Raw genomic sequence first — 12326 nt, forward strand, 5'->3', positions numbered from 1 at the left:
GACTGTTCACCTCATGTCGCGGTAGGTAGTGTCGGCCCTATGCTGACTGCGCGTGTAATTTCCATGAAGTTATATCTTGGAATAAAAGTAGAGAAGTCAGCATTTAGACGGTTATCGGTGGCGTGGCACTGAAACTAATGTGAAATAGGTACAGTAGAACCCACAGACGCGAAAATAGCTTAACATGAAAACCGTTGGTCAATTAAATCAACGGCATTGTGGAATAACCAGTTGAATATATTTGCAGTATTTCAGAATTCAAGAACAGTGGCGTATGTATGGTCACGGAGATTCCAGTGTTAAGATCGTTAGACAACTCCAAGTTTCTAAAATATTGCAGGTACAAATCAAAAATGAATATTTAGGTTTGCATTAAATTTATGTGTTTCCATGACAATTAATGACTGAAAAAAAGAGCAGGCATAGTTGCTATGGAGTATCACAGTTGTCCTCCCATTCTGTAATTCTCAGCGATCTATAGTCTCACCTCCGTATACAAAGTTAACATCTAGGGATGGCTAAAATCCTAAACAAATAAATAGTGAATATAACATATGAAACTTAATCCGACCAAAAAGTCGATTTCGGTCAGTACTTGGTTGGCGAATGATTTATTTTTTTAATCTTTCCAATAATTGCCTCAACTGGATACTTCGCCATGTTCACAAACTCCATTCTGAACTTGGCCTGAGTCACTCCATAAATAAAAGTGTTGGTACAAAGGCTAACGTTTTGTAGTATGTACCCGATCTGACGAAATATATATTCAGAGGGGTTGTAATAATCGGGACTTCTTCCTACAACGTTATAATATATATAATCCACAACAGTTGTTACCCACAGAAGTATGAAAATCCCTGATATAGCGAAAAGCAAAATTATGGACCTCCTCCTGCTCTCCATCTCTGGGTCGTTCTGATTTCCCACATTTCCTTGACCCTTCAGTGCCTTACGAACACGACTCGCGAATAAAATGTGCCTGACTGTCAGAATATTGAAGAGCACGATTACGGCGAAAGGGAGTATTGGAACGGTTACCTTATTAAACCGACCAAATTCCACCCATCCCTGATCCCGATAAAACGCTGGTTTTGTATCACAGAACCACGGCACGTTATTAATGATCACTCTAGGTTTAGAGATGAAATAGAAAGGAACGTTTTTTAAACAGAACAGGACCCCTGTTGTTCCGAGAACCACAAACGCAGTTTTTCCGGTGCAATATTTTGGTTTCAGCCTTTGACAACAAATCAGGACAAAGCGATCAAAAGTGAACATGACAGTAAACCAGACCGAACAGTCTCTGGTGGCGCACATCAGCACAAATATTATGTTGCAGTAGGGATAGATATCGAGAAAGGATCCGGAGAAGTACATATTGATCCGTCTGAGAATGACGGCGGTGACGACTGCCAGAAGGTCCGCCGCCGCCATACCGATCAAATAGCGAGTGGTGCAAGTGGACAGACCGCACTTTCCTCGGGACAGGATGGCAATTGCAACGACATTCACTGTAAATAAGGACACAGATTGCATATTAGTGACAAACCTTCTGCCTTACCTGTCTAATCTGAAGATATGGACTAAATCATTGAAATGTTTCGATTTCGGTTGGAGATCAAAGCGAAATTTGAAATTATTCGCAGTGCTTTCCGGTCACGACATTTCCTCAAGAGCAACGAGCTCCATTGAAGTCTCCCGTGGGCCAGACAGGCCTTGCTCCTAAATCACGCTGCTGAAAGAGACTCCAGTGATCAAATAATAAGCAGCAGCTATTTGAAAAGTATTTGGGCAGACATATGGATGGGGAATGTTCAGAGGGATATGCGCCAAAACGAGGGTAATTAGTGGCAAGCTTAGATGGGGCGTCTTGGTGGACAGGGATGAGTTTTTTTCGGGCAGTATATCTCTATCACCCTCGCAGCGATTCGGGTCATTTGGATACATATTTGTATCGCCAATGCATTGTAGAACTCGACAGAAGGAATGATTAGTGGACGGGCGTGCTTCATGGCCAGTTAAATTGGGCATAGTTCAATGTAATTCAACTTCCTTAAACTCCCAAAACCACCGATTACAGAAACTGCACGCTGCCGTGCAAACGATAGTGTCACGCATTGCATTTCGCTTCCTTGATCGTGAAGTTTCGTTGACTTTCTGACAGTCGCTCGCTGTTCACATGAAGCCCGAATATAAATTATGTAAACGACACGGGACGCGCACTTGCTCGCGAACAAAAGCAAAAGCAGCGAGTGGTGGCCCACTTGAAGGCAATCGGTCTAATATTTAATATGAAGGGAGATTAAATGGGTGAGTTTAAACTTCGTCTCAATTTAATCACTGTGCGATTTAACATTCCAGCAAATCCGTAACTGCCAATCAGTGTGTGATCAAAATACAAATCTCGGTTTTTCAGACTCCATACCTTTATAACGAAGAACAGTTCAGTAAAGAGGTATTACAATCTACCATCGTTTTGTTCTGTACAGTTCAAAATGACAATTAATTTCCTGGTTATAAATCTAGTTTTTTTGCATTGTTCACAATTATTCAGTGAAGACAACTGTCGGTGCAGCTGATCCTCCGTTTAAGAAACAGAACCAAGTGTGAAGGCGATTCTGAATATACATCGCTGAATATACATCGCTGAATATACATCGCTTGCATCCACTTACCGAGAACGCCAAGAATAGCAATAGTGAAGTAGCATACTCTCTGGAAAGTGTCAAATGCCTCCAACATCCTCGCCGCGAATGACGTGGTCCCGCGCACTGCAGAAAGACGTTCAGATGTATCGCCGCGGTGACTGATCTCCTCCAGCACTTTATAATTGATAGTTTGTGGGTTACCCAAGGGGGAAGCCTCGTTGCAACATCAATGACGACATCGACGTTGTGTTGCAATATCTGAGACTTGACTGGGATGGGAATGGACCCAATTCAGGGGAATGGAATTCCACGCGTGCAAAAAAAGCACTCTCAGTGAACAAATTGACATCAACTCAGTTTTATCGGTTTGTAAATTAGGAAAGTTGCAATCATAGTATGGCGGACAGTGGCGCAACTGGGACATCTGTTGCCGCACACTACCAGTGTAGTCTAGTGTTTAACTGACAATTTCAGCTAAAAGGGGCATCTACCCTGAAAGGAACTGTTTCTGGGCTTCCTCCGAGCTGAAGTGGATACGAAACAGATAGAAGATGTTTCCATTGGCACCCTCTGTGCCCTTTGGATAATACATTGTGAGAAAAAGGGGAATTATGGGCAGAATGAAGAAAACCCGGCACAAGACCTGAGGTCCCCCTAAACTAAGGGCTGGCCAGGGTCTCCGGCTGGTTTTCTCGGCGGCCCTCGCTTGACCGGACGACGCTAAGCCTTATGCCCTTGTTACCCTCCCCGATGGAGTCGCTGTGTCCCACTATGTAGCTGGGAGGATGCAGGGCCGTCTTAACGCATGGGCCTGATGGGCACTTGCCCGGGGCCCCACGAGCAGAGGGGCCCCATGCTGATCTGTGTATGTTAAGTGACTTGCAATAAATAAATACTACTTTAAAAATGTAGGTTCAATAAGTGCTTTTTTCGCAACATTTTCGGTCCCTAAGTGCTTCTCACAGCGATCTATTTCGCAACAATTAGCTCCCTAAGTGATTTGCTTTTCCATCTCTAAGTGCTTCTCACAGCGATCAGCAAGTGCTTTTCGCAACAATGTAGCACCCTAAGTCCATCGCTAAGTGCTTTTCTGTAAGTGCTTTTCGCCGGCACGACAGGGGGGGCTGGTAGGGAAAGGGGGGTGGGGGAGAGTAACGGTAGGGGCCCCAGTACACTGCTTTGCCCGGGGGCCCATAATGCTGTAAAAACGGCCCTGGCAGGATGGTGGAACAGGCACTCCCGCTTGCTTTACGGCGGAAGAATTGCAGTTGTCCTTCTCGTGAGAAGGAGTGGAGTCTGTGCCAACAGCATGAAGGACGGCGGGCGCGTCTCGGATTCTGGCCCTTTGAGCGACAGTTGTTTGCATATTACTTGGCGCCCCTTGCTACCCAACATCTTACAGCGGATGAGATAATGGTTATGCGCCCTCACTAATCTATTATAACCTGGATTAAGTCCGCCATCGTCTCCCATAAATTCTGCATGAGGAGTTCGTGTGCCTCCCCTCGTGGTCCCGCGCACTGCAGAAAGACGTTCAGATGTACCGCCGCGGTGACTGATTACCTCCCGCACTTTATAATTGATAGTTTGTGGGTTACCCAAGGGGGAAGCCTCGTTGCAACATCAATGACGACATTGCAGTTAATTCGACGTTGTGTTGCAATATCTGAGACTTGACTGGGATGTGAATGGACCAGATGCAGGGGAATGGAATTCCACGCGTGCAAAAAAAGCACTCTCAGTGAACAAATTGGCATCAACTCAGTTTTATCGGTTTGTAAATTAGGAAAGTTGCAATCATAGTATGGCGGACAGTAGCGCAACTGGGACATCTGTTGCCGCACACTACCAGTGTAGTCTAGTGTTTAACTGACAATTTCAGCTAAAAGGGGCATCTACCCTGAAAGGAACTGTTTCTGGGCTTCCTCCGAGCTGAAGTGGATACGAAACAGATAGAAGATGTACTCCAGCCCGACTGTACACCGACTCCTGGAGAGTTGCCAACGGTATGACAATAGACAATAGACAATAGGTGCAGGAATCCATCGTTGAGGACCCTAGTACCTGGCAGGGGAGACACTTTGATCACTAAGGATGTTCTCCCAGGACGAGTTGGATTGCGTCGATTTGGATTAGCTACAACCCTAATGTTCTTATAAGAGCAGTACCAGTATTGAGTCGTGGATTACTGACGAGGAGCGGAGGTCAGGAGCAGGAGTCTGGTTTAGGGGTGGATCCATGCTGGTTGGGTAACCAACCTAACACCCTTATCCAGGTGGGATGGCAGCAGCTAGTGGAGCTGGAGGACAGGGTATCCAGAACACCCTGCGAGTATCGGTAAAGGACCTCAGGGAGGTCCCTTTCTCACGGGATCTCATCATAAAGAAGGTGCTGCTGGAGACCTGCGGATTCAAAGCCGAGGACATCTTCTGCCTCCAGGACTTCCCAGGTAATGGACCTTTTGACGTTACCTTCCAGAACCCGGCGGGATGGCAGAAGATGCTGCAAGACCTCTGGGAGAAGAGGGACGAAGCCCCGCTGTCGCTTCTGAAGTTGCAGCCGCTCTTCACCCTCCCCACCCAGAGGGAACGGGTTCAACCCACATGTGCCCGTCGTGGATGTCCTCACCTTCCTTGCTCGCTATGTCGAAGGGGCAGGGAACTGTGGACATAAAGGACTTGTTCGGGATCTGGATGAGCAAGCGGCAAGTGAAGGTGAAGCTGAGGGTGGACGGGAAGGGATTCATCATCCACCCTCCCTCGGTGTTCACCATCGGAGGGAACCGAGGCTACATGACCTATGTGGGGCAGCCCAGGGTGTGCAGGAAATGCAACAAACCTGGGCACATGGCGGCAGAATGCAGGACAGTCGTCTGCAGAAACTGCAAGCTGGAAGGCCACGAGACAAAATACTGTAAAGAGAGTAAGAGCTGCAACCTGTGTGGGGAGGCAGGCCACCTCTACAGGGCCTGCCCTAAAAGAGCTAGCACCTACGCACAGGCGACAAGAGGGGCTGCTGCCAACACCCCCAGGGCAGTCGAGACGCCTCCCACCACAGCTAAGACCCAAATGGGAAAGGAGAGCAGGGGCGATGACAGCTCGACCACCTCGAGCCCCCGACCGCCGGACAGAGCCCCCCAGCCCCCTGCCCAGGAGGGCAAGTCGATGGAAGAGGGGGAACAGGAAGAGGAGGAATGGAAGTTGGTCCAGTCGAGGAAAACCCTGAAGGCTCTGCGCACAGAGAAAAAGCCGGAGGGAGCAAGCCAGTCTCAAAAAAGAGTCCTCTCCCAGGACGAGGCCAGCAACCTCTCCTCGTCGGAGGATGAGGCGACCGGGAGGAACCGACAACGGAGGCAGAAAAAGAAAACAGGGAGGAGGAAGGTAAGAGGAAGAACATGCCTGTTGGCCCCAGCCCCAGGAGACTGGGAGCAGTGCAGTGGCCAATGGGCCCCAGCCCCAGGAGACTGGGAGCAGTGCAGTGGCCAATGGGCCCCAGCTCCGGGAGACCGGGAGCGGCACAACGGCCAATGGGCCCCAGCTCCAGGTGACTGGGAGCATTGAAATAGCCACGCCAGAAAACACGCCCTGTGCTGAGGAAGTCAACACCCAGTACCTGTGCCACGAAAAGGTCCTGGCACTCACCCAGACGATGCACATGCTGGGGCAGAAGGATGGTCTGGACCTCTAAAGGATGAATGCAGCTGAAACTGGCATTCCTAAACGTACGCAGTGTGAAGAGCACTGCGCGATGTGTCAACACCTTACAGTACCTGACCAAGGTAAAGGCGGATGTGACTTTTTTACAGGAGTGCGGGCTGCCACACCTTCGCTGCTATCCGAGGTGGTCGCGATGGTGGCCCCACGGACTGTCAGTATGGTCGGGGGGCAATGATTGTCGCACGTCCGGTCTGGGGATCTTGCTGCGGGGAGGGGGCTTCACCATCACTGAAGTAAGGGAGGTGGTGGAGGGGGCGTCTCCTGGTGGTGGATGTAATGTACCGTGGTTCACCGCTCCGGCTGATTAATGTGTATGCCTCATCCGTGCGGAGCGAGCGGTTGACCATCCTCCAGCAGCTCCCACCGCTGCTGGCCACTCGTTCTGGCCGGTGACTTCAACTGCATCATCGATGCGGCTGGACGATCCAGCAGCGCCGACCACAGACTGGACGGCACCTCCAAACTCCTGGTGGAGACGGTCAAAGATGCAAAGCTGCGCGACACCTTCAGTGACCCTGCAGGCGGAACCCAGCCGCGGTTCACCTGGTCAGGACCGAACGGTTCAGCCCAGTCCCGGATAGACTTCCTCTTCACATCGAGGGCCATCACGGTCAGACACACCGACCTCACGCCGGTGTTCTTCTCTGACCACTGCCTCCTTCAGGCCACCTGTCACCTACAGGGGGACCGGAAGGTGGGCAGAGGGACGTGGAAGTTAAATGTGGAGGTGTTGACCCCGGAGAACGTTGAGGAGCTAAAGAGGGACTACGCACGTTGGAGAACTGTGAGGCCCCTCTTTGACTCCCCGACACTCTGGTGGGAAGCAACAAAGGAGAACATCAAGAAGTTCTTCGTCTCCAAAGGTGTTCAGAGTGCAAGACAGGGTAAGAGGGAATTGTGTCAACTCCAGACAGATTTGCAGCAACTGCTCCTTCTGCAGAAGAGAGGGGTGGATGTGAGGGAGGAATTGAGAGAGTTGAAGGGCCGGCAAGCTCGGCTCTTTACCTCTGAATCCTCCAAGATCATCTTCCGATCCAGGGTCCGCCATGTTGAGCAGGATGAGACGTGCTAACGTTTCTTCTTCCATAAGGTTCACAGGGGGAGCTCTGTGATCAACAGCCTTAGGGAGGAGGACGGCTCGGTAACATCCTCGCAGACAGACATGCTGAGGATTTGCAGATCCTTTTATAAGGATCTGTACGATAAAAAGACCACAGACAGCACCGCCTCCCAAAACTTCCTGTCCTCCATCACGGAAGACTTGGACAACAGCAAGCAGGAGAGTCTGGACCAACCACTGACCCTGGAGGAGCTGACTGGCTCCATCTGTTCCTTTGACTCGAGTAAAACTCCCGGAGGCGATGGCTTACCGGCAGAGTTGTACTCGGCTCTGTGGGACTGGGTGGGCCCGGACCTGCTGGAAGTGTACAACAACATACTTCTAGCTGGCAGCATGTCAAACTCTATGAGGAAGGGCAGCATCACCCTAATCTACAAGCAGAAAGGGGAGATGAATGATATAAGGAATTGGAGACCCATCACATTGTTGAATATAGACTACAAGATCCTGTCTAACGCCATCGCCAACCGGGTCAAGTCTGTTCTGGGACGGGTGATCCACCCGGACCTAACCTGTGCTGTACCGGGCAGGAAAATCTAAGACAGCCTGGTGCTGCTGAGAGATACCATTGCCTACATGCAGGACAGACGGGTGGATGCCTGCCTGGTCAGCTTGGACCAGGAGAAGGCCTTCGACAGGATATCGCACACGTACATGAGGGACGTGCTCTCCAAAATGGGCTTTGGGGAGGAAATCAGGAAGTGGATACAACTGCTCTACACCGATATCTGTAGTGCAGTCCAAATCAATGGATGGGAATCAGACAGCTTCCCCGTCAGGTCTGGAGTCAGGCAGGGTTGCCCTCTCTCCCCTGTCTTGTTCGTCTGTTGTATTGAGCCCTTTGCCGGATCCATCAGGAAGGATGTGAGCATAAGAGGAGTGACATTGCTAGGCAGTGGGGGCACTCAGGTCAAGGCCTCCCTGTACATGGACGATGTCGCCGTCTTCTGTTCGGATCCAGGGTCGGTCCGCAGACTGATCAGCGTCTGCGACCAGTTTGAGTTGGCCACGGGGGCCAGGGTAAACCGCAGGAAGAGCGAGGCCATGCTCTTTGGCAACTGGCCTGACCGATCTTCCATCCCCTTCACCATCAAGCCTGACTTCTTGAAGGTGCTGGGGATCTGGTTTGGGAAGGCTGAGGCATGTAACAAGAATTGGCTGGAGCGGATAGCCAAGGTGGGGAAGAAGCTGGAGCTGTGGAAGCAGCGCTCCCTCTCCATCACGGGGAAAAATCTGGTCATCAGGTGTGAGGTGCTCTCGGGGCTGCTGTACTTGGCGCAAGTGTGGCCCGTCCCTCCCTCCTACGCCAGGGGTATCACCCGGGCTACCTTCCGCTTCATCTGGGGGTCGACGATGGACCGGGTGCGACGAGCCACAATGCACAAGTCGGCAGTCAACAGGAGTAAAAGCGTGCCCAACATCGCCCTCATCCTGATGGCCACCTTCGTGTGTGGCTGCATCAGGCGGAGCATAGAGCCAAGGCATGTAGGCACCAAGTGCCGCTACCTGCTGAGGTTCTACCTGTCCCCGGTGTTGCGAAGGATGGGCCTGGCGCAGATGCCACGCAATGTGCCAGTCAGCTGGACATTGCCGCACCATCTGTCGCTCGTGGAAAGGAAAGACCAACACCTTTGACCACAAGTCCATCGGGCAGTGGTCAGCACAGAACGTCCTGCAAACACTGCAGGGGAATGACTCCATGGATCCTGTGGCGTGGTTCCCAGAGCAGACTGCCCAGCTTGTCTGGCAAAATGCCTCATCGCCAGAACTCACCAACAAGCACCAAGACCTGGCTTGGCTGGTGGTGAGGGGAGCCCTCCCAGTCAGATCCTTCCTGCACCGCCGGAACCTCACTACCGGCGCACGCTGCCTTCGGGGTGGCTGCTACTGAGAGGAGACGGTGGCCCACCTCTTCACAGAGTGTGGATTTGCAAAGAGAGTCTGGAGAGTTCTGCAGGGGTCCCTGTCACGATTCATTCCGAGCAGCTCCATCACAGAGGGTGTTGCACCAATGCAGGAGAGGTTTGGGCCCAATGGGTCCGCTTGGTCTAGTTAGACCTTAAAACTAGGCGCCAATGCCACTAGTTTTCATCAGCGAGCCCTTCTTGGCGTGGCTGTTATTGTGGCTCATGTTGTAGTGCTGGCAGCATCAGACTGAAGAAGGGTCTCGACCCGAAACGTCACCCATTCCTTCTCTCCCGAGATGCTGCCTGACCTGCTGAGTTACTCCAGCATTTTGTGAATAAATCGATTTGTACCAGCATCTGCAGTTATTTTCTTATACATGTTGTAGTGCTGGCCGGCAACGCTGTCTTCTGGCTGCTGCCAAAGACAAGATGCCTTCGGTCACCGTGGGGCTCCTTCCCCCTCACATGGTCCCGTTTCCAAAGTGGGGTATGTTGGCGACTCAGGAAAGAAGGATGAGGAGCTGGTGGGGGTGGGGGGATGCCAACTGGGCAGTAGCGGTCAAGAAGGGAGCGGACAAACGTACCGCCAACACAAGTAGCAGCATGTGAGAGGGGACCATGGTGATTGCGCATGTCTGTCAGTAGCAGCTGCCTAAAGAAAGCATTATAACGTGAATCGCAACAACAGCTGAGTCAATCAGACCTTGCTGTAGGTGAAGGGGTCACTAGTGCACCTTGTAAGTTACAGGTGGGGCTCTGAACGGCTGGTGAAATGGTGCGAGCCTGGATTGCAATGGCAGGTCTATCCACTGTATCCGAAATCCATTATAATGTGCTCCTGTAGCGACCATAGAGAATGGTCCAGGTCGTCGAACCCTCGGATTGGCCAGCGAGGTCACGTGGGAACGCGACCATGAGGATTGGTCCAGCAAACGACATCGCTGATTGGCCAGCGATGTCAGGTGCGCGTTTGGCGCCCGATTTAGCCAGTTCGGCGAAGTCTTCAAGGAAGACAGTAAGTTTATATTGGTTGTCCTGTAACTTGTTGTTTTGATTCTGTATTCGTGTATTGCGGCTGCAATAAACTTCGTCTACAACTAGCAAGTTTCGGACTCGCCATATTGGTGACCCCGAACGTGATCTGGACGATCACCAACTGAGCAGGAACCCGGCGCCTCGTTGACGATGACCGAGCAGGGCACACCGGAGTCAGGCGCGGCAGGCGTTCATCTTCCGTTATTTTGGACGTACGCACCGCAAGCTTGGTTTATCCACGCCGAGGCTCAATTCCACATAAAGAAGGTGTCGGACGATTCCACGAAGTACTTCTACCTCGTCAGCGCTCTATCGCCGGACACAACCAAGCGCATGATGCGGTTTATCATAACTTCACCTGCGGAAGACAAATACGAAACCATGAAGAAGGCATTACTGCGAACCTTCGGGTTAAATAAGCATGGTGGTGCGGCAAAACTTCTGCACCTACCGGAGCATGGAGACCAACTGCCTTCCGTCCGCATGGCTGAAATGATGGTGCTAGCCGGTGAGCATACGGATTGCCCGATGTTTGAACAGGCATTCCGCGAGAAACTTCCCGAGGATGTCCGACTGCTGCTTACGGATTGTTCTTTTAAGGACCCCGAAGCATATGCAGCGAAAGCGGACGCGCTCATAGCGGGAAAAAACAAGGCCAGTGATTCCATCAACAAAGTCTCGACATCGGTGACCACGCCACAGCGACGGAAAGATGGCGCCACGTCTCCCGCCAATTCCCCGAAAGCCCGCCAAAAAGATCCGCACAAGCGCGGCTGGTGCTATTATCACCTACGATGGGGTAACGAATCCCGCAACTGTCGTTTGCCTTGTACCTTCGCGGGAAATGCCTCGGCCGATCGTACATAGGGGCAGTTACGATTGGCCAGAACCGGCGCCTCTATGTCCATGATCGATTCACGGACACAGAATTTTTGGTAGACACCGGAGCCATCGTCAGCATAGTGCCGCCGACCGACCTCGAAACCAGATCGGGTAAGACAGGTCCTACCCTCATCGCGGTTAACGGCAGCCCAATTCGCACTTTCGGCACACGGAAGATGTCCCTTGCTTTAGGCCTCCGCACGTACGAATGGCCATTCATCATAGCCGACGTCAAACAAGCGATCCTGGGCGCAGATTTTCTCTGGGCTTTTTCACTGGTTCCTGATGTCCGCGGTAACGACCTCCGACCCGCTGCTGAAGACGAGCACGTCGCTCCGGCAATCGCCTCCTCGCCCAGCCCTACTGTCCAGGCCGTCGTCGCGGCCCCCGACTCGTATGCTGCGATTCTAGCAGAGTTCCCAGAGCTGCTCGTCCAACGTTTTGACGCACCTTCAGCTAAGCACGGTGTAGTCCATCACATCCGCACTGAAGGCCCTCCCGTTTTCGCTCGGGCCAGGAGACTACCGCCAGACAAACTGGTGGTGGCACGGGCGGAGTTCAGGAAGATGGAGGAAATGGGAATTGTTCGTCAGTCTGACAGCCCGTGGGCCTCGCCGTTACACATGGTCTCCAAGGCATCTGGGGGGTGGAGGCCATGTGGCGATTATCGGCGTCTCAATGCTGTCACCACGGCTGATCGCTACCCCATACCGCACCTACAGGACTTTTCATCTGGACTGGAAGGAGCGGTGGTGTTTTCCAAAATCGATTTGGTGCGAGGATACCATCAGATTCCGGTGCGACCGGAGGACATACAAAAAACTGCAACTATTACTCCGTTCGGGTTGTTTGAATGGTTGCGTATGGCTTTCGGTTTAAAGAACGTGGCACAGGCTTTCCAGCGACTGATGGACCGCGTGGGCAGGGGTTTACCCTTTGTGTTTATTTATTTAGACGACATCCTGGTAGCCAGCCCCTCAGTGCAAGAACACCAGGCCCATTTGCGGACCGTGTTCCA

General features: G+C 51.8%; 1 protein-coding gene across 1 annotated transcript; it reads right to left on the minus strand.

Annotated features, from left to right (window-relative positions):
* Window positions 1–588: 588 nt before the first annotated feature.
* LOC144610235 (compound eye opsin BCRH1-like) lies at window positions 589–2742 on the minus strand. The gene is made up of 2 exons (XM_078428832.1): window positions 2676–2742; window positions 589–1511 (listed from the first exon to the last, which is right to left on the minus strand). The coding sequence occupies exons 1-2, from the start codon at window positions 2740–2742 to the stop codon at window positions 589–591; spliced, it is 990 nt and encodes a 329-aa protein (XP_078284958.1).
* Window positions 2743–12326: the final 9584 nt, after the last annotated feature.

The sequence above is a fragment of the Rhinoraja longicauda genome, chromosome 36 (assembly GCF_053455715.1).
Source record: "Rhinoraja longicauda isolate Sanriku21f chromosome 36, sRhiLon1.1, whole genome shotgun sequence".
In the NCBI taxonomy this organism is placed as follows: Eukaryota; Metazoa; Chordata; class Chondrichthyes; order Rajiformes; family Arhynchobatidae; genus Rhinoraja; species Rhinoraja longicauda.